At 42.0% G+C, this 22,905-nt stretch overlaps 1 protein-coding gene across 1 annotated transcript in view; it reads left to right on the forward strand.

The window, feature by feature from the left end:
• Positions 1 to 22,905, forward strand: part of FMN2 (formin 2) — a 267,533-nt gene that overhangs the window by 211,620 nt on the left and 33,008 nt on the right. The window contains exon 16 of the mRNA XM_015421613.1: positions 11,800 to 11,851. Coding sequence (XP_015277099.1) covers positions 11,800 to 11,851 — 52 coding nt within the window. The remainder of the gene's footprint in view (positions 1 to 11,799; positions 11,852 to 22,905) is intronic.

The following is a 22,905-nucleotide window of genomic DNA, read 5'->3' on the forward strand; positions in this document are numbered from 1 at the left end:
TAAAGAAGAGTATGGAGATGGTTTTTAAAATCTGAACTTTTCAGCCTTCTGTACAATAAAGGGTGGAACTATATACTCTCTTGGCATATATATGTTCTCATCCCCATGCTTTCTGTGATAATATGAATTTAGGAAGGCACTTGTAATCAAAGGGAAAAAATCAACTTTATTTGTACCCTCACATTCTCCCTTGCTAGGCTGTTCATCACTAGCTAGTATTACTGTGGAGCATGGCTTTTGGAAAGCAATTGTTTAAAAATAACTGAGTGATGCTCACTAAAATCTCTGTTGTTGAATTTCTCTGCTAAATTTGAGTTGTCCACTCACTGGCACAATGCATGCAAAACCGACCTGATCACGTTTTTAATCTGTTTATAGCCTGAAAACAATTCTTGCATTCATATTTGCATAACAGTCTTTGCCCACACACTGGCTACAATACTAGAATCAGGCTCGTAGCCAGGATTTTGTCATTTGGGGGGCCTTAAGTCAGGGGGCGCTGACGTCACAAAATAAGATTAAAAAATTTAAAACTCACTTTTGCGGTGATGGCACTCTGCCAGCCTACGTGGGGAAGCAAGCCACGCTTGGGGAAGGAGTGGTGGTGGTGAGTCCTCTGGGTGGCCCAGAGAGTTGGTAGTCCTCCAAGCAGCCTGGAGAGCTGAGGGGCTTGGGGTCTGGATGGAAGTCGTGGGGCCTTGAGAGGAATTCAGGGGGCCAGGCCCCTAGATGCCCCACTGTAGCTATAGGCCTGACTAGGATGCACAGAGCTCTGGGGCTTGTGTAACCAGGGCAACCAAAGCAGATTTTTGCATGCAAAAATGTACTTTAGATACAATGGAGACTCATCCGTCCATTCATACATGCATCCATACCATCTGAATGGTGTATGACTGCAGCATACCTTCAGGCAAGAATATAAAATGTCACACTGAAGAGCTATGTGAAATATGTAACCATCTCGAGTTTAAGGGGAGAAGGCAGGCTATAAATATTTTAAATGGATAGATTTATTTTAGACAACACTGCAAAAGGAAAATTCTAAAAAGTACATCAGTACAAAGAGTCCCAAAATTATAAACTGTATACTACCTAGAAACCAGTAATGAGAAAAAAAATGTCAGAATGGAGCCAAGGGGAATTCACTCACACCTACAAGGTATTTAAAGAGTGGAAGAGGGTTAAGCACATTCTTTCTGTCTGCTGTTTCTCCCTTGCAAGTATCTTCCCTGTCCCTGCATTGATTTATGAGGAAAACACAAAGGGTTGCCAGTATCCAGGTGGAGCCTGGTGATCTCCCAGAACCGTAATTTATCTCCAGTTTACAGAGATCAGGGCCCCCGGGGGAAATGGCAGCTTTAGAAGGCATGCCTTATGGCATCATATCCCTACTGACCTCCCTCCCCTCATACTCCACCCTCCCCAGGCATGGCCCCCAAATCTCCAGGAATTCCCAAGCTGGAGTTGGCAACCCTAGATGACTGGGAAGCCTGTATTTTATTCATACTGCTCAGGTCAATACTCAACAAGCAGGAGGCAGAGGGGGGGAAACCGTTTGGTCAAGTTCCAAACGAATGTTGAAATATTTTACAATACAAAATCTTTTGTGTTTATTTGGCAGGACTGAACTTAGACTTGAAAGAGTTCCTACAGGATTTCTCTTTCCGGCTTACTATTTGACAGGCTTTTGATCTCAGTATTTTTTCTAAAGGCTTTTTGTTGTTTACGTAGACATAATCGATGAGTAATTCCAGCTAGACTGTGCACACAAAGATCATTTAGAAAAACAGAAGGGCAACTTTTTGGCACCTTTTGAGGATTTGTCTGTTTATATAGGGTGTGTTTTAAAGAAAGTAAAATGGAATTTTGAAACATTTTCTGAAGTTTTATTTTTTGAAATTAAAGTTGTCTGAGTAAGTTGTTCTTTTAGTACACAGTTAATGGATTTACATGTTGCTTTTCTAGTCAAGCTCAATATCTGATGAGTTTGTTTTTCTGAACTTTTCTTTTTAAGGAGATTCACCATTTCACTCTAGAACTGACTATTTTAAAAATCTCAAAATGAAAGCGCTTCCAACATGCTAGATGCTAGGACCACCCACTGCCCCACAAATTTAGTCGGCAGCATATGATCTGACCATCAGCCCATAGCCTCCACATCCCAAGTGTCTAGCACAGGCACTGGCCCACACAACATAGCATATCAAATAGAAGATCCACATAGAATCATAAAGTTGGAAAGGACCTTCAGGGTCATCTAGTCCAACCCCCTGCACAAAGCAGGAAATTCACAAATAGCTCCCCCTGCACACCCCCAGTGACCCCTGCTCCATACCCAGAAGATAGCAAAAAACCTCCATGATCCGAAGAGCCAGCGCTGTCCGAAGACATTTCTGTCGTCATGTGGCTGGCATGACTAAACACCAAGGCGCATGGAACGCTGTTACCTTCCCACTGAAGAGGTACCTATTTATCTACTTGCAGTTTCTTGCTTTTGAACTGCTAGGATGGCAGGAGCTGGAACTAGAGACGGGAGCTCTCTCCGTCATGCGGCACACTCGGGTCTCGAACTGTTGAACTACCGACCTTCCACATCCTGCAGTTCAGCGTCTTAACCACTTGAGCCACTGCAGCTCCTAATCATAGATGACTGGAATGTAAAAGTAGGAAACAAAGCAGAGTCAAATATTTTAGGAAGATTTGGGCTAGAAGCATGAAATGAAGCAGGAAAGAATTCTGTAAAGACAACGATTTGTTCTTTGCAAACACATTTCAGGTGACCAAACATATAATTGTGTATGTGGACATCACTGGATGGCGAATATAGAAATCAAATACATTACATAATCAAAAGCAGAAGATAGAGCTCAGTTCTCTTTGGTAAAACAAGATGAAGAGCCACATCATCTGACTGTTTTGATCTGCAACCTGTATTCCAGACAAGAGGCTACTGTTAGGACAGAATATGGAGAAACTGAGTGGTTTCCAGTTGGCAGAGGTGTCAAACAAGGATGTATTTTATCTCCCTGTCTGTTCAGTGTGTATTCAGAATATATCCTAAGGAAAACTGGATTAGATTTAGATGAAGGCAGACTGAAACTTGGTGGAAATAACATTAACAGTTTGAGATATGCAGATGACACCACCTTACTGAGAGAAGATAGTGATGTCTTGAAATGACTACTGATGAAGGTTAAAGCAGAAAGTGCCAAGGCAGGATTTCAGCTGAACATCAAGAAGACAAAAGAAATGACTACTGAGGAATTACACAACTTCAAGGTTGACAATTAAGAAGCTAAAATTGTTCAAAATGTCCTATTCCTTGGCTCCATGATCAACAAAAAGGGAGTCTGCAAACAAGAAGGAGACTGAGACTGAGAAGGGCAGCCATGAAGGACCTACAAAAGATTCTTAAATGCAAGGATGTTTTGCTGGCGACCAAGATCAAATGGGGAAAAGATCAACAACCTCAGATATGCAGACGATACCACTCGAATGGCAGAAAGTGAAGAGGACCTAAAGAGCCTCTTGCTCAGGGTAAAAGAGGAGAGCACAAAAGTAGGCTTGAAGCTCAACATCAAAAAAAAAATAAGATCATGGCATCCGGCCCCATCACTCCTTGGCAAATAGAAGGGGAAGTCGTGGAAGTAGTGACAGACTTCACGTTCCTGGGATCCCAGATCACCGCAGACTGTGACAGCAGCCATGACATTAAAAGACGCCTGCTCCTTGGGAGGAAAGCAATGGTGAACCTAAACAGCATGATAAAAAGTAGAGACATCACCCTGCCAACAAAAGTCTGTATGGTCAAAGCAATGGTATTCCCAGTAGTCATGTATGGCTGTGAGAGTTGGACTATAAGGAAGGCCGAGCGCTGAAGAATAGATTCTTTTGAACTATGGTGCTGGAGAAGACTCTTGAGAGTCCCTTGGACTGCAAGAAGATCAAATCAGTCAATCTTAAAAGAAATCAACCCTGACTGTTCCCTGGAAGGCCAGATAATGAAACTGAAGCTCAAATACTTTGGCCACCAAATGAGAATGGAGCACTCACTGGAGAAGACCTTGATGCTGGGAAAGATTGAAGGTCAAAGAAGACGGGGACGGCAAAGGATGAGATGGTTAGACAGTGACATTGATGCAACGAATATGAAACTGAGCAAACTTCAGAGGACGGCGGAAGACAGGAGGGCCTGGCGGGATCTTGTCCATGGGGTCGTGAAGAGTCGGACTCGATTGTGCAACTGAACAACAACAACAAAAGATCAAATTAATTCATGTCATGGTATTCCCCATGATTATGTATGGGTGTGAAACCTGGATAGTGAAGAAAGCTGACAGGAAGAAAGTTGATTCATTTGAAATGTGGTGTTGGAGAAGAGTTTTATGGATATTGTGGACCACACAAAAGACAAATGTGGGTTTTAGACAAAATCAAGCCTGACCTCTCCCTAGAAGCAAAAATAAGCTGAGGCTATCATACTTTTTCACATTATGAGAAAACAAGAGTCACTGGAAAAGACAATAATGCTAGGCAAAGTTGAAGGTAGCAGGAAAAGAGGAGGACCCAACGTGAGGTGGATACACTCAGTAAAGGAAGACACAGCCCTTTGAGTTTGCAAGATCTGAGCAAGGCTGTTAATGAGAGTTGTGCACTTAACACAGAGAGACACACAGTAAAAGCAACTTTCTGGTAGTGATTTTCAGTGAGAAGAAGAAAGTATGAAACATAAGAATTAAATAACCCCCTTTCCCTCATACCAGTATTTTTCTGTAAAACACATCCCCTACATTTTCAGTCTTTTAAAAAAATTGTCAGGGGAAAAAACTACATAATTAATTGCCTTTCTGTACCATTTCACAGTGTGCCTGACTCTTTGGAGTCTCTTCCTGTGGTTCCTGGCACAAATTCTGCTAAAGGTGATAGAAAGGATTAGGATTGCATTGATCAACAGGATGTATCTCTGCCAAAAATTTCTGAAATGACCCTTTAAACTACTGTGTGTCTTGATACCTTGTTTGGTGTAGTGGTTAAGTGTGCGGACTCTAATCTGGGAGAACCGGGTTTGATTCCCCACTCCTCCACTTGCACCTGCTGATGTGACCTTGGGTCAGTCACAAGCTCTGGCACAGCTGTCCTTGAAAAAGAGCAGTTTGTGTCAGAGTTCTCTCAGCCCCACCCACCTCACAGGGTGTCTGTTGTGGGGAGGGGACGGGAAAGGCGTTTGTAAGCCGCTCTGAGACTCCAAGTGAAGGGCGGGGTATAAATCCAATCTCTTCTTCTTCTTCTAAATTTGCTGTATCTTTCTAGAAGCCACTTGCAAAGTAAACCCATACTAATTTTCCCTTCCCCAATATAAAATACAGAAATTTCACATAATTTAACAATGAGCAAAGTTATATTTTATTTTTATTGTTTCTAATATATAGTATTAGGAGCTGCGGTGGCTCAAGTGGTTAAGACGCTGAACTGCAGGCTGTGGAAGGTCAGTAGTTCAGTAGTTTGAGACCCGAGTTGCCGCATGATGGAGTGAGCTCCCGTCTCTAGTTCCAGCTCCTGCCAACCTAGCAGTTCGAAAGCAAGAAATTGCAAGTAGATCAATAGGTACCACTTCGGTGGGAAGGTAACAGCGTTCCGTGCACCTTGGTGTTTAGTCATGCCGGCCACATGACCACAGAAACATCTTCGGACAGCGCTGGCTCTTCGGCTTTGAAACGGAGATGAGCACCGCAACCCTAGAGTCGGACTCGACTGGCTTTCGAGCAAGAGAACCTTTACCTTTTAATATATAGTATTACTGAACAGTTTCCTTCAGACCTGAACAGGCAAGCCCTTATTTGCCCTTGAACCTCCTATAGCCTGCACTGGGGTTGTTAGGCAATGCCTGGCAACCAGTGGGAGGGTTGGGGGTCAGAGAACGTGACCCCAAAAACTTTTTCCGTGAAAAGAGAGCTGTCTTAACTATCACAGCAATCCCCCCCCCCAGAATTCTCACTAAATGAATAAAAAAACAAAAACAGGAGTTCTAGGCTGGTGCTGTGTTTCTAGCAGCCATTTTAATTTATTTTTTTTTTATTTTTCCATACTTTAATTCAGGCAATAAATAATATTCAGGACAATTTACAAGTTGTCAGTATATTTAAATGTATCTTCAGTAGTCCTGTTAACAGCAAGAAATATTAATAGAACAAGTATTTGGTCTCATCACCCTCAGCATAGCTAGGCTCCTTTATTCTGTTAGTGGATTGGCTTTAGCATCATCTCCCACATGTTTTAATATACCAGTCTGCAAAGACGTTGTACTGATTGCCCTCAGTTTAGTGTCAGATTTTCCATTTATATGCACACTTCACCACCACCACCCTTATAAAGATGTTCTGCTGGGCAACTGCTTTACTGCTTTCATTCTACAGCAGTTTCCATTTTTGCTGTGATTTAACAAAAATATATTAAATCAGATTGTTATCTGTACTGTCTCAAGATTGGTCTGGGAATACTAAGGTTGTTTATTTATTTTTTGTCATGCCAGGAATATTGTCTTGCAGGACTTCTGTATTTTTAATACATGTACATCATATTAAGGAACCTACTGTAAGCTGACCAATGAATGTGAAATTTTCACTGCCAACATTTAACATAGGAGAGCCAGTGTGGTATAGTGGTTAGAGTGTATCTGAAGATCCAGGTTCAAATCCCAACTTGGCCATGGAAACTGGCTGTGTGACCTTGGCCTGCTATTCTTTCAGTCTAACCTACCCCATAGGGTTGATGTGAGGATAAAAATGGGCACCAGGAGACTGATGTAAGCCACTTTGGGTCCCACATAAGAGCATAACAGAAGAACATAAGAAGAGCCCTGCTGGAATAGACCTGTGGTGCATCTAGTTCAGCATCCTGTCTCACAAAATGCCTAGCCAGTTCCTCTGGAGGGCCAGCAACAGGGCATAGAGGCTGAGACCTTCCCCTGATCTTGCTTTCTGGCTCTGGGATTCAGAGGTTTAGTGTCTCTGAATGTGGAGGTTCCCCTCAGCTAGTAGTCACGGATAGATCTATCTTCCATGGATCTGTTTAATCCCCTTTTAAAGCTGTTTATTGTGTGGCCAGCACTATATCCTCTGGCAGAGAATTCTACATTGTAATCACTCTCTGTGTAAAGCAGTATGGTGTAGTGGTTTGGTGTAGTGGTTAAGTGTGTGGACTCTAATCTAGAGGAACCAGGTTTGATTCCCCACTCCTCCACTTGCACCTGGCTGGATGACCTTGGGCAAGCCATAGTTCTGGCACAGCTGTTCTTGAAAAAGAGCAGTTTCTGTCAGAACTCTCTCAGCCCCACCTACCTCACAGGGTGCCTGTTTTGGGAAGGGGAAGGAGTTTGTAAGCCGCTCTGAGACTCCTTTGGGTAGTGAAGGGCGGGGTATACATCCAATCTCTTCTCTTCTTCTTCTTCTTCCTTTTGTCCGTCCTGAATCTATGGCCCATTAGGTTCATTGGATGCCCCCAAGTTCTAATATTTTGAGAGAGGGAGAAAAAATTCTTTTTGTTAACTCTCTCTACCCTGTGAATATTTTTATAAACCTCTATCATGTTCCCCCTTAGTCATCTCTTTTCTAAACTGAAAAGTCCCAGACTCTTCAGCCTTTCCTCTTAGGGAATGTGCTCCAATCCCCTAATAAACTTGGGTGACCTCCTCTGTACTTTTCTCCAGATCTGTGATGTCTTTTTTGAGATATGGTGACCAGAACTGTACACAGTATTACAAATGAGGCCACACCAGAGGTCTATACAGGGCCATTATAATATCAGATGTGTTATTCTCAGTCCTTTTCTTAATAATCCCTCACATAGAGTTTGCCTTTTTCACTGCTGAAGCACACTGGGTTGACACTTTCATCGAGCTATCCACTATAAGTCCAAGATCTTTTTCTCTCTCAGTCTCAGCAGGTTCAAACCCCATTAGCCTGTACTTGAAGTTGGGATTTTTTTTGTCCCTATGCTCATCACCTGACACTTAGCAGCATTGAACTTCATTTGCCACATTATTGCTCACTCACCCAGTTTTTGGAAGTCCTCTTGGAGCTCTTCACATTCAGCCTTGGTTTTCACCATCCTGAATAATGTTGTGTGATCTGCAGCAAAGACCAAAAAAAAAGTCAAGTTGTCTACGAACTAGGGTTGCCAGGCAGTGCTAAATGTGGGGGGCGGGCAGTTTCCCAGGAGAAAAAGGTAAATAAGACCTCCTCTACTTGCAGCAAGTTCTTACCATTAAGTTCCTGGTGATTGTCAGAGCTACCTGGAAGTAACAAAGGGTGGCTCTAGGAATTGCTGGAAACTCTGTGGTAAAAGTGGAAGTTCTTACTATAGAGTTTCCAGCAATTCCTAGAGCTACCCTTGGGACTTGGAAGCAGGGAATCCCTGCCTCCACCAGGGGCTTGGCAGCTCTGCTACAAACATTTATGTTACAAACATTTCAGATGTATCCCAGGATCTCTGTTTGAACAGTCTCTTCACAAACGGCTGGTATCAGTTATTTGTGGAATTTGGAGAATCTTCCTAAGTTCCCACTATAACAAAACCCAAGCAAGACTTTGCAGAAATGAACTGTGGACAGAACAGATCACTCTCCCTTCCTCCTGAACTCTCCCAGAAATTGTGAGATTTGGTGACCTTTTGAACATGACAGGATGTAACACAAGTGGCCGCAATCTCTCTCACACTTAATTCCACTCTATTGCCAAGAGTGTCCTGACATTGAAGGCCAGTCTAGACAATACAAAATACCAAATCTGCCACAGGGATGTGGTGCCATTGTAGAATCAGGATTTTTTTTTACTTTTAAAATTTTTGTGGGGGCTGATCCTGCTGGGAGGACATCCCCCATATCATAATTTTAAAAAAACTGAAAGTTTAGCTCTTGAAAACTGCATGGCGGGGGGGAGAGGAGCCTCTTATTCCCTCCACATTGAAGTCTCCAGCCAGATCAGGCCTCCAGGGCATTGCTGAAAATAAAGAAAAAACAGATTCCTAACATAGCACCTCATCTGTGGGCAGATTTGGGGACCCAGTATCATCTAGTTTGACTCTCAGAAGCAGCATTACAGAAGGTACAAGGAAAGGGAAGGAAGATATTTGTTCAGTGAACTCATTCCATTCATAGTTCATTGGATCCAACCCACTGGGCACAGAACTAAAGCTCAACCAAACAGGAGTTGATGCCATCATGTGTTTGCATGGGTAAAATGATTCTAGACATTAAGATGGGCCTGATGCCATCAGTAAATACAAGGTATGAATATTAGTAAAGGCGGGTTGATCAATCCTAATTTTTTTGTGGCGGCATATTCAAACATAGCAGCAAACCATGCTCCTACATGATTGAATCCTGAATTTGTTTCAGACTTGCTTGTGGGATTCTTGCTCCCTCCTGTTTCTCTCCATGCATGTAACGAGCTAATTATTTACATCTGCTTTTATACTTTGCCTCCAAACGGACTGGTTTTCTAGGAATCTTGGATTGCAATAAAAGTGCAAATTATAGTTTTCTGACTTGGATGAAATAACAAACTATGGTTTGCGGCCAGAGTGGAAGTAACTAATTAGCTTGCAACATACAGTAGAGGAGGGGATTACACAAGCAATGCTGATGCTCCTTCAAGACTCAAGACTGTGGTGGTAAAGTAAAATATCACAAAATACATGGATGGAACAGTAGTTCTAAATCCCAGAATTTGCAAATGCTTAGAATACATTACTATATTTAATATGCTTTGATACTAAATTATCAAGAGAAAATGTCAATTACAAATGTGAGATGGTGTACTAAATACCATAATTAGATGACTAGGATAGTCTGTATTAGTCTGATATTTATATAATAGGTGTGTTATGTTCCATAAAAGAGTAATATAAATAATTTTAAAAAGTACTGGTACTTGTGTACAATATTATATATCATATCTCAGATTTGCAATGGGTGTTTTCTTGATGTTAATACCTGTTGGCAGGTTTTTCTTATGTTAAGTGGTATAGGACTTGGGTTAGATCCCACTGAAAAGATCCTCAAGCAATTTATGACACTTTCCCCTCTTGTGCTGTTTTTGGGGGTGGGGTCCTCATCCCCCAGGAGCAGCAGCTTGGGGTATTTGAAACTGTAGTGGGAAGGGAGAAGAGAGAAAGCTGCAGAAATTCTGTGAACAAAAAGCCTACTACTCACAGTACATCTCAGTGGAATCCAAGTCATAATTTGAAAACTGCAGATGAAAAATATGGTTTAATGTTATACTAGGAGCAAAGCCCGTTGTATAAAAGCAATACAATGAGTTCTAGAAAGAGCCCCCCCCAGCAGGTGTGTGGAGCTGCCGCCTCCAGGCGGTCTTGGCCTCCTCCGAGCGAGCCGCAGCAAAGAGGTGAGTGGTGTTACCTGGCCTGTATTCTGGTGCTCCTCCATCGTTGAGAGCACCACTGCTGCCTCTCGCTCTCTGACTACATGTTCCTGGGCATGCGTCAGCAACCACCGGGCTTCTGCCGCTTCAGCGTGGCCTGCTCGGGCTGGCCTGCACACTCGGAGCCTTTGTCTCTTAGGGCCGAGTGGGGTCAGCTCCCGCTCACCGCCTTGGAGAGACCACGCCAGAGCCAGGCGCAGGAAAAGCAGGGTGCTGCTGCTGCCGGTGCCACACACAAGTGCAAGGCCCTTCAGGGAGGGAAAGCAACTGTGTTCTGAGGGAACCTTTGGCCGGCATGGCTTCTGTGGGTAAACCTCAGGGAATGCAGCCAGTGGATAGGGAGATGTGCTGAGTGACAGAGCATTAAATGGACTGATTTGGGAGTGCAAGGAATGTTGCCACTCCAAAACAGAATTATTGTATAGGAGAGATAATGTCCAACTGTATTGATTGTAGCAGTCCATTTTCAGGCTGGTTTGTTGGCAAACATCCCATCTCTGTTCCAGTCCTCCTCATCAGCACTTAGCAAAGAGAATCAGAGATCATCTCCACTGCACACTCTTAAAGGTTGCTTTGACCAAGCTAAGCTGTTCATTCTCTGTAAATTGTCAATATTGTTTTTTCCAGCTGGGAAACTGAGATTAAACCATGTTTTTGAATGAGAGAGAGATGGCAAATAAACCAAACTACTGTCCAGTGAAGTTCTGAAGGAAAACCCATTAATAAAATCTGTGTGGAAAAAATTTGGAGAAAGGATTAGGCCACCAAAACATTTTTTTAATGAAATTTAACATATAAAACAAAATTTAGTCAAGTACACTGATTATCTTGCCTTGTCATGGAATTTTATATATGGATATAGATTTTTTAAATTGTCTTTATTTATGCATCCTTGAATTAACAGATTTTAAAATAGAAAACATGCAGCAAACGAGAACGTTTAACGTGCAAAGAAATTGTTAGAGCGGCTGATTAGAAGCCTTTTGTGTGATAATATTCTTTTTTTTAATATATGCATGTGTGTGTGCACCTGGAAGTCATGGCGACCTCTGGTGACTGACCCCTACTGAGCGCCTGGAGGATAATATTCTTTACCTCTTCTGGGGTGATTTGTACAATTACTCCTAGAATCTAGCTGGTTGAATGGGGGGGGGAGGCTTTGTTTTGTTAAACCATTTCTTGATGTAGCTTCTGTATAGTTCAGCATTTTCAAGTAAATGCCAAGTGCACAATTTGAATGCCCGTTTAGAACTCAGCTGGAGCTTTCCCCCCCAGAGGTACACACTTGAAGGATATTGCTACTAAAGAAGATAATAAAGCATTGCATTTTGTGTCTTAACTTTCCCTTTGTTTATTACAGCTAAAATAGACCATGAAATGGAAGAGAAATCCTTGGCAGAAACACATAAAAGGTGAGATGAAAGTATATTCCAGTTCAATGTTTTGCTCAGTTTATATATTTTTTCTGGATATTGCAAAAACCAAACTCTTAAAATACAAATTGTGTTCACTGTTATTGGCTCAGTTCAGACATAATCCAAAGCCATGTGAATTAAACTGTGAAACCAGGATTAGGCTCACAGGACCCCTTCCTGGTCACAGTACTTTCCCTCTTCCCCACACTTTCTGTGTAAAGATCCAGCTGCTGTGCCAGCCTCTGTTGCAACACCCCTCTGAAAGGCAAAACTTCCCAGCATCACTAAATCAGTTGGCTGGTGGTACTGCAGAAATGGAGAAGCAGAAGTCTTTCAGCATCTTTGGTGTAGTGGTTAAGTGTGCGGACTCTAATCTGGGAGAACCGGGTTTGATTCCCCACTCCTCCACTTGCACCTGCTGATGTGACCTTGGGTCAGTCACAAGCTCTGGCACAGCTGTCCTTGAAAAAGAGCAGTTTCTGTCAGAGCTCTCTCAGCCCCACCCACCTCACAGGGTGTCTGTTGTGGGGAGGGGAAGGGAAAGGAGTTTGTAAGCCGCTTTGAGACTCCAAGTGAAGGGCGGGGTAGAAATCCAATCTCTTCTCTTCTTCTTCATCATCATCTTTTGGTTCCTACCATTTTATCTGCCTAGCTTTTCAGATTACTCATTTTCTTACACCAGATGGTAGGAATACAACAATATATGTACACAAAGTTGCCCAAACACCCAAGCTGAACCCTCACCCACCCATGGCAGGCAGCCTGGGGAGTGATGTGCTTCTCAAACTCTGTCCATGCTGCCTAATCTGTGCCCATGCCATCCAGATCCAAGTAGGTCTGATTTATCATACAAGCCATTCTCTGCTCTCATGTGGAATTCTGGAAGAGCTGGAAGACATTGGAGGTCTTCCTAATTTTAAATGAACTGCCAAGAAGGTTAAATTAAACCAGCCATGGCTTTCTGGGACTTCCTCTGACTAATAACAGATGCACATCATTCTGTTCTGTGTTTTTGAATACCCCACTTACATACAAAGGAAAGAAGAAAAAACCTTCAGTATTTAATAAAACGAGTAATTAAATATTGCTTTAATGTGTCAAATTAACTTTGCAGTGGAGCCAGTGCCCTATGTGTACTTCAGCATGGCTTTAAACAGCACTGAGGTTTGAGTTTTTGCAGTCTTTCTTGTTCAACTTCTGGTTTACTTTTTTCTTCACCCTTTTTGTGACTTCCTCACAATCATGGCTTATTTTAAGAATTAATTTTACTAGGCAAGGGAAAATATTTTCCCCCTTAAAATTCACATTTTCCAGATATATTGGAAATAACACATGCATTTGCCAGTTTTTAAATTGCTCTTTTGTAACATGTTCAGAAACAGAACTGGAATTGTTCTAAAAATTATTGGAAAAGTTGGTGTTTAACATTTGCATAATATGTAGACGTAAGAATGACTACTGGGCTCAAAGGTTTGTTGTAGGGTTGCCAGCTCTTGGATGGCAAATACCTGGAGACTTTGGGGGTGGATCCGGGAGAGGGTGGGGTTTGGGGAGGGGAGGGGCCTCAGCATGGTACAATGCCACAGAGTCCATTTTCTCCAGGGGAGCTGATCTCTGTCAGTTGGAGACCAGATGTAAAAGCGGGAGATCTCCAGGCCCCACCTGGAGGCTGGCAACCTGAGTTTGTTGTGACTCTGGTCAAAGGCTGCATAGCATCCACAAGGGGGGGGAAGATATATTGTAACTTCTATCCAGAACAAGATGAGGCACAGTTTTCAGGTCCATAATAGTGTTATTGTCAAATTACAAGCAGGAATGGGAGCCCCACCCAGAAGGCCACTTACCCCCCTGATCAGGCTATCATCTCTTTCTGCAGAAAGGATTCCCTGTCCTCTGCACCATGGTCCCTCTCCACCTGTTGCTTTAAAGCTGTCTTTCCTTTCTTTCTCTGTCTCTTCTCCTCCTACGTCAGATTCCTTGCTTCCACCTCTCCCTTTCTAGCTCTAGGCCCCTCTCCTTTTATGTCTTCCTGCCTCCAGTTGGGCTCAGCATCCCCTTCTTAGTCCTCTCAGGTGACCTTCTCTTTTTTAGCCACACAGCATGCAGTGCACACTAGTTGGGCTGGAGTAGCCATACCCCCTTCTGGCCAGGATCATCCCAGCTGGAACCAGGTCTGAGTGAGTGTGCACTTCCTGGTTGTGGCTGGAGCTCCTGGCGGCCATCTGATTGGCGGGTTTGCCTGCACTAGCTGGGACAGCTATGCTGTCCCCATCCCCTCCCTTGTCACGATTCATATAAACTGGTATGGCTGGTAGGGCATTACAGGCTATCCTTTTCCATAAAAAGCATCCACTTCTAGTATGTAACACCTGATGTGTACTTCATCATCTAAGCAATTTTCCCTTGAACTTCTCTTCCTAAATTATATGAAAATAGGAGAAGGCGAAAGAATGGATTTTTTAAGTGTTGATTTCTGAAGCTCTGCAAATTGTTAGAAAAAATGTGTGGAATAGTTGGAGGCTGAGGGAACTGGCAATGATGCACTGTTCTAAGAAGACATTGGCCAATAAAAAACATGGAGATCTGACATCCTTCCGTAGCTACAGTAAATTTCTGGAGTGGAAGGGAATAGCTAAAATAGCACTAGGAATTAAAATTTGATGGTAACGGAGAACAAGAACTCTCTGAGAATTGGTATAATATTGGCAGATAGTAGTAAGGAGAATTAGGACTAAGTTTTCTCTTGGCGCATGATTGTAGCCTGGAATAGTCTTATGTCACAGGAGCTTTCATCACAAAAACTGACCAAAAACCCTTCAGGAAATGAATACTGGTGCACTTAAATCATGAAATAATTTATTGAAATATGAAATAGTTCAAATAAATGAAATTTAATCATTGTAATAAATAATACATTATTACTTATACAAGTAATATACAAGTAATATTTTTCATGATTGTGTGCTTGCACATGAAACCTTATACTTTGAATAAAACTTTGCTGGTCTTAAAGGTGCCCCTGGACTCAGACTTAGTTCTGCTGCTTCAGACCAACACGGCTACCCCCACCTGAATTTAAATTATGAAAGTGATGCTAAAACGCTTCTACAAATGTTGTTTGGAGGCTGCTTTGCTGAGCTGAGTCTGTTTGGTCTCTGGTTATCTCCTTTTCATTCATGTTTTCTGAAATTGTACCACTGGTGACCTTTCCAGGTATTAAGATCAGCAAACAATCCCATGGCTCTTAAAGGCTAACACTTTGATTGTTTATTGACATAAGCTTTTGTAAGCAAGTGTCTGCTAGGGTTGTGGAACAAAATGGAAATGGTGATATACATTTTGGCACATACTTCCCCGAGGAGGAGGATCTTTAACCTGCCCTGTAGAGATAAGCTGTCTGGAATCTTTAGGGAAGACAATACTAGACAATGAGGAGATGTTCTTTTTTTCATTTTTTTACACACCATAATAAACATTGAATGTATCCAGTATGTTAAAACATTTGCTTGTTTTGTAACAATACGTTTCCATAATGAGAAACATTTATTTAGAATTCACCTAACAAAATGCTCCAGTGTCAAACATGCTATTTGGGCTCAGGGTGAGAAGAGAGCTTAAGCAAGCTACATAAATAAGAGATTAGTTACATTCTGCTAGTCATGGGCAGAATGACGGTGCATTGGATGAATTGACAAGTGAGTTACTGCTCTGTGTAGTGATGGATTAGATGCAGCTCAATTAATGTGATTAACGTGGTTGTAGATTTTTTTTTTCTTTTTCAAGTGACTATGTGCCACACACAGTGTCTATCTCATGATTAAATTTCATTTAACTGAGAAATGCAGATCCACTACTTAATATGGGTGAAAAATGGCACACCACCCCCTCTGTGAGAGTCTGAAACCTCTGCATAAAGAGTATCCCTAAAATGAGTAATGTGTTGAGAACAATGCTTCAAGTGTGTTTTAGAAAAGCTTGGTTGTTTAGCAGATGAGCTGAAATGGAAAGTTAATCTTTCATGCATAATGAAGACAAAGAAAAGGCCCAGCGATTCCATGAAGTGTCTAGCTGTTCATTTGTCGGCAGAGGGGTGTTTAATAGTTTCTGAAAGGTTGTATGCCTTTTATTTATTTATTTATCAAATCTAGTGAGTTTAAGAGTGTCAATGTGTGAAGTGTTTATTCAAGAAATGGATTTCTGGCACATGGGCAAAAAGAAATGTGAAATGTTTAGCTCACAATAAGGGTATATTCTAAGGTCTCTGACTAAGTATTCTGAGATGAGAAGAAATCACACAGGTCTGTGTTTATCTAGCTTCCACAGACAGACAAGGAAGGCTCCAGCCTGGTATTAAAGCTGAAATGATATGGAATGTCTTTGCTAAACCCCAAACAATTACATCACTCCCTGAACAATATTGATAAAGTGCAACAGAAAGAGACCTGGCACTTTGCAGTTTGAATGCTCATTGCTGACTACTTGAAAACCCAGAAATACCTGGCATGTTAAAGTTGAAAATTCTGTTTGTTTCAGGGCATAAAAGCACTAACTCTCTAGAGGTTCGGGCTTTCTGAGATCTGCTACCTATAATTCTTTTCATTTGTGATACAACAGACTGAACCTGGGATGATTGGGGGCAAAACATGTGCTCTGCCACTGAGCTATAGCCTCCTCTGTACATAGGTCATAATTTACATCTACAGCTCAAGTCTGAAAAAAAATAGTCTGATCACATTTTAGGATGACATAGAGCGGATGAGAGAAGCTCCTGTATCCCTTGAGTTTTAACATTCAGAGAACCCCCTCTTGATTCTGCAGGGAGGACAAACAGGTACATGAAGATATTGTATGCATATTTGTCATACCATGTTCCATTTCAAATACGAGAAGCATTTTGTTTCCCATTATCACTTAGGAGAGCATAAGAAACCTGATAAGAAGGATAACTCACCTATTTGAAAGTATAACTCGATTTCACATCAGTATGCTTTGCTAATCAAGGGTCTTTGACTTGTTCCATTTTGAGATTTCCAATAGATGTGGTTAGCTATCTCTGCTGTTAATTCCAGAGGCACCTATGATTAGTTTGGTGACCATCATTGTTGTCTAGGCTGTCAAACCTATGTGCATAGTTCTCACCTATGTGCACATGTTCTTTTTCTTTTTTTTTAACCCCAGCTTGTATATAAGTGATCTAATTCACAGTCTGCCCTTAATGCATTTCGATCTTGTTTCAGGTGGGATTTGGGACTTAAATAGGACTATTGGCTTTGGCTAATGATCTCCACCAACACTTGGATACTGATCTATCAGCAGCATGTGATATGGTCTAACAAAATTAAATAGATAAATAAAATGGTTGATCACGATATTTTGGTGGATCAATGTTGATCAATGTCCGGAATAAAAGGGACAACCTTCCATTGGTTTTGTTCTTTTGTTGTTGGCAGGAAACAGTCTTGACAGGGGAGGTAGAATTGGGAGTTAATGTGTATGGTGCCCCTATGGTCCATTTTATTCTTGGGGCTTTTTGACCTTTATCTTAACATTTTGATAGAGATCTTCAGGAACTTTGGAATAGGTTGTCACCAATATTGGACTGATGCCAAGCTGTATTGCTCGTTATCTAAACCTCCAGAAGCAGCTGAGAAGGCTCTGGGCCAGAGTCTTGAGGCTGTGGTCAGGTGGCTGAAGTTGACCAAAACAAAGCTTAATCCATACAGAGGCAATGCTGCTCAGGAAGGTAGGGTGTATTGATCTACCAGCCTTAGAAATGGGGTTAAGCTCTCCTTAGTAGATCAAGTTAACAGCTCCAGGGTGCTCTTGGACCTGGCCTTGTCAACGAAGAAACAGACGAGTGCAGTTGTTAGGAACACCTTCTTTCAAATACATCTATCCTGTAAGCTGGCAACTTATCTGCTTACCTGGCTGCAGTGAAGCACACTAACATAACTTCTAAATTGGACAGCTGCACTTTGCTCTATTTGGGGCTGCCTTGAAGATGTCATGGAAGTTTCAAGTAGTACAAAATGCAACAGCAGGATTTCTGTCTGGCATCAACTGCTCAGAACATAATAATTCCAGTCCTGCATGTACTAGTTACCATTTGCTACTGAAACTTAATCTCTTTTAGACTTGTTGTAGCCTGAGGCCCTCAAATTTAACAATCACATCCCCCAGTCAATGCTCCCTCTAAGCTGTGTGAGCAAAAATTCTACTTTGTGAGCTACTGGCACTAAAGTTGTGAGTGAGCAATTGGGCGACTGCATAAATTAGTTTGCTCTGGAGCCATCCTTCTTGAGCTGAGACAAAAATGTGAGCCGGAGACTAAAAAACTGTGAGCTAGCTCACAATAACTCAGCTTAGAGGGAACACTGCCCCCAGTATTCTCCCATATGCCATGCTTTTCAGGGAGCCTTGTCCTGGTGGTGCCCTGGTGTCCTTGCGAATGGTTTGATCCTCTGAGCCCCAAGCCTAGTGGTTCAAAGTATGTGATTCATTGCTAAAAGAGCCAGTTTGGTGTAGTGGTTAAGAGTGCAGACTCTAATCTGGGAGAACCGGGTTTGATTCCCCAATCCTCCACATGCAGCTGCTGTTGTTACCATGGGTCAGTAAGACATTCTTTCAGAGCTGTTATGAGCGGTTCTTGAGAGAGCTCTCTCATCCCCACCCACCTCACAGGGTGTCTGTTGTGGGGAGGGGAAGGGAAGGGGAATGTAAGCCGCTCTGAGACTCCTTCAGGTAGTGAAGGGTGGGGTATAAATCCAATCTCTTCTTCCTCTAAGACCCAGCTCCTTCTGACTGCAGCTTAGTGACTTCTTTGCTGCTGTGCTAGTGCTTCCTTTCCCAAACATTGTGTGACACACATTGTGATGCTAAAGGAAGCAGTCTGCCATGCTACAACAGAGGGACACATTACTAAAGAAAGGGGTCGGAGTTTCCTGGGAAGATAGATCTGCTCAACTCTCCAGACAATGGTAATACCTCATCACCTATGGTTCAAGTCCCCATGTGATCATGCCTAGCTTACTCCAGCACATAGCAAAGATATTACATTGGTGCATATTTGAAGTATGCTTCAAAATGCCTGCCACATTTGAAACAGAAGGGGAAACATTAATATAGTCTATGAATGTGTGTGTGTGTTACGTGCTGTCAAGTTGTCCCCGACTCATGGAGATCCTATGAATCAATGTCCACCAAAATGTCCTTTTGTTAACAGCCTTGTTCGATCTTGCAAACTGAGAGCCATGGCTTTCTTTATAGAGTCAATCCATCTCATGTTGGGTCTTCATTGTTTGTTGCTGCCTTCAGCTTTTCCTAGCATGACTGTCTTTTTCAGAGACTCCTGTCTTCTCATAATGTGACCAAAGTATGAAAGCCTCAGTTTAGTCATTTTTGCTTCTAGGGAGAAGTCTATGAATACAGAGTAAAGAAATCCCAGCTTTGATGGATTTAAATACACTTAATCTAGAAGTGTTACTGATACTAAATTGTTATAGCTTGGATGTTGGAATGTTGTGCCTTTGAACTCTTCAGTGGCATCTTCCAACTTGTGGGTGCAGAGATTTTATTAGCTTCTTCTATTGCACTTCATTTTAAGTGACAGTCACCCTCACCTCATGCATTAAATTAAGACAACAACCTATCACTTGCATTTAAAAATACCAGTAAATTGGCCCCTGTCAGCATATCGTCTTGTTCAGGGCTCTTTTTGAAGAAAAAGCCCAGCAGGAACTCATTAGTATAATAGGCCACACCCAACAGCAGGAACTCATTAGCATATTGGGCCACACCCCTGACAGCACAGCTCATTAGCACATTAGGCCACACACCCCATGTTACCAGAAGTGTGGTTATCCAGCCACACCCACCTTTTGCTTGTTATTCTGTTTACCTTGTTTGTTGTCAAAACCCAGGGCTTTTTTGTAGCCCTTTGCATGTTAGGCTACACACCCCTAATGTAGCCAATCCTAATGAGTTTCTGCTGTTGGGCCTATTATGCTAATGAGTTCCTGCTGGGCGTGACCAACTTGGGAGCCAACCGGAACTCCGTTCCTGTGCGTTCCTGCCCAAAAATAGCCCTGGTCTTGTTAGCTTATTATTCCTGACAGTTATGAATTTAAGAACCAGTGTGGTGTAGTGGATAGAGTGGCAGATTAGGACCCTGGGTGACTTGGGTTCAAATCCCCATTTTGACCATGGAAGCTTGCTGAGTGATCTTAGGCCCATCAACAGCCTGGCCTGCCTCCTAGGGCTGTTGTGAGAAAATGGAGGAGGGGAGACTGATGTTCTAAAAGCCAAACTGGGGAGAAATGTGAGATATAAATAAATAAACGGAAATACAAACCTGTCTCATTACTGCCTTGTGCAAGACATTAAGTGCTTAAAGGAAGCTGACTTGAGAGCAAAAATAAACTGATATCTTTGGCAAATACTTGAGCATTAAGAGCTCTCGTTTTGTGATTATTTCAGTGCAAGCTGCTCACATGGAAGAGCCTGCCCCAACTGCCTCCCATCTGCTCCCAGCACATTCTGAACAGGTTGTTTTCACCCAGTGCTGAATTCAGCTTTTGCTGTGCCTACTAAGCCAGTGTTAACAGTGGCTTATGGTTGTGTGTCAAAAGCTGAGTTCAGTGCACGGCAGGTATATGTGTGCACACTCATTCAGGTGTGCACACATATACTTGCCATGCCCTGAATGCTGGAAAAAGCAATAGCTCATGGATGGTTGTTGAGAAATTCTATTCCATAATGGAAGTAATTATATTACATTAGGGTAAAGTAAAATATGGTTTTTTATATATTGGATGGCATTTTCAATTGAGTAGTTAAATATTAATCTACATTTTTTTATTTCTGCATACAGCATTCCATTTTTGGTCCTATATTAATTGTTTACTGCCTTACATGTGTAACAGGGACTTTATTGCATGGTGTATTTTGTACTTTGTACTATTTGTCCTCTGAAAAAGGCCGAAACGTGTCAGGTCATAACACTGTTCTCTTTTGTGTACTTGTTACTCTGAACGTTTTATGAGGTTTTATTTGGGCCCCTACAAGGGGATGTCATTGCACTGATGGTGTCCCTGTAGGATGCTGCTGTTTGTGGGTGGGGCTTCTCTCGCCAGCCAGCTGGCTGGTGGTGGATTGGGGCCCCTGAAATTGGCCATGTGCTCCTGGTCATCTCTTAATTTACATTTCTTTATTTATTTGGGGGTTGCACTTCTCCAAAGGTGTACCCAAAGCAATGTACAAAGACAACAACAAAAACAAAGTTGATTTAATCAAAAAGCTAAAATATAAAGATTAGGAAGACATTTTAATGTTAAGTGTAGGGGGTTACAGTTTAGAGTTGATCATAGTAGATATCTGTGACCAACTTTGTATATGTAAATTAGTGACAAATTCAATCATGTTATTCTAATGGTGATTATGTTGTGCAATTACTTCCTAAACTAAAGCCATGTAAAACTCAACTGCAGGTTAAGAAACTAACAGCTGTCTGTAGTCTAATGTCCTTATTTATTTTGCCATACTCTACAACCTTTAGAAGTTTAGCAGATTTAAAGGTACATACATCTTTATTGTGTGGAAAATGAGCTAATGTTAAATACTTGCAGAAGATATTTAACTTTTGCCCTCTCTGAATAAAGCAGCAGTGTGAAGAAGTAATGACTCCCCCCCCCCAAAAAAAATGGAAGAATAAATGTCACAGAAGATGGAGAAAACTGCTGACTTTTTCTGCCTCTGTTAATCCCCCACCTGCTGTGCTGGTGGTGGAAGCAAAAGTAACAACAGTACTTTGTATTTAGGTACCCTTTAGATAAGCACCACTGAGAGCATTACAAACAACACACTGGCGTTATAAAACCACTCTTCATTAGTAAGTGTTCCCAATGTACTGATGAGGACGCTGAAGAGCAGAATCATCATGATCTCACCATTTTAAATCATTGATTTTGCAATTAACAATCATATGACTCAAACCTCAGAATTCTGGTTGACAGTTCTTTTCTCCTTTTACACCATTTCCACTGAGGACACAGCCATGAACCTTGAACATAGTCCTGTATTAAGAATCCCTATTATATGAAATTATGGAAAATTGATGCTCAGATCTCCCTTCCATTGAAGTTCTACGAATATCAGCAAGAGGAGTACAGCCCTTCCCCCCCCACATCCATTTGGTTATGTGAACTGACCTGCCAGAGGCACTATTTTATGCTTTTTCTCACCTGGGCAAACAGCCCTACAGGAGAGCTGATTCACACTGGCGAGAAGGGAGAGTTAAACAACTCCATGCCCAGTGCTGCTGTCCTGATCCAAATCAGTGTCTTCCCTTCTGTGTCGCCCTAACCCTGGCCACAGCTCTTGTTTGTGTTATTTTTTAGACAGATGGGATTCTGCCATGGGTCTCCAGCAATGTTCCCTCTAAGCTGTGGAGTCTTGTGAGCAAAAATTCTACTTTGTGAGCTACGGGCCTTAAAGTTGTGAGCGAGCGATTTGGTGACTGCATAAATCAGTTTGCTCTGGAGCCGTCCTTCCGGAGCTAAGACAAAAAATCTGTGAGCTGGAGGCTAAAAAACTGTGAGCTAGCTCACACTAACTCAGCTTAGAGGGAACATAGGTCTCCAGTATTTCATCTAGTTTTGCCAAAAGACTTTCAGTTGGCATGGCCTCCTGACATGCAAAAGGTAATCACCAAGGATATTTCATTCACTCTTACTTGAATCCTTTGCCTCTTTTGTGATTCATAACTCTGGAAACTAGAAACCAAAACAGTGATCTTGTGGAAATGTAGTGGACAGGTCACTGGAAAAACAAAGCAGTGTGTTAGTGACAGCCAACAGTTTTACTCTATGCAAGCACATTTGGCAGAAAAAGTGAGAGTTATCATGATGCTTTTTTGTTTGTTTGTTTGTTTGTTTCCACAGGTATTGCAGTTAAGGAGCAGCTCCATTATGCAGTGTGCTCTTGATCTTTCATGAAGATGGTCAAGAGCACACTTGGGGGGGTGAAGTTATTGCTATTAGAAGGAAGTGTACAAA

The sequence above is a fragment of the Gekko japonicus genome, unplaced genomic scaffold, assembly GCF_001447785.1.
Source record: "Gekko japonicus isolate JY-2015 unplaced genomic scaffold, Gekko_japonicus_V1.1 scaffold378, whole genome shotgun sequence".
Lineage (NCBI taxonomy): Eukaryota > Metazoa > Chordata > Lepidosauria > Squamata > Gekkonidae > Gekko > Gekko japonicus.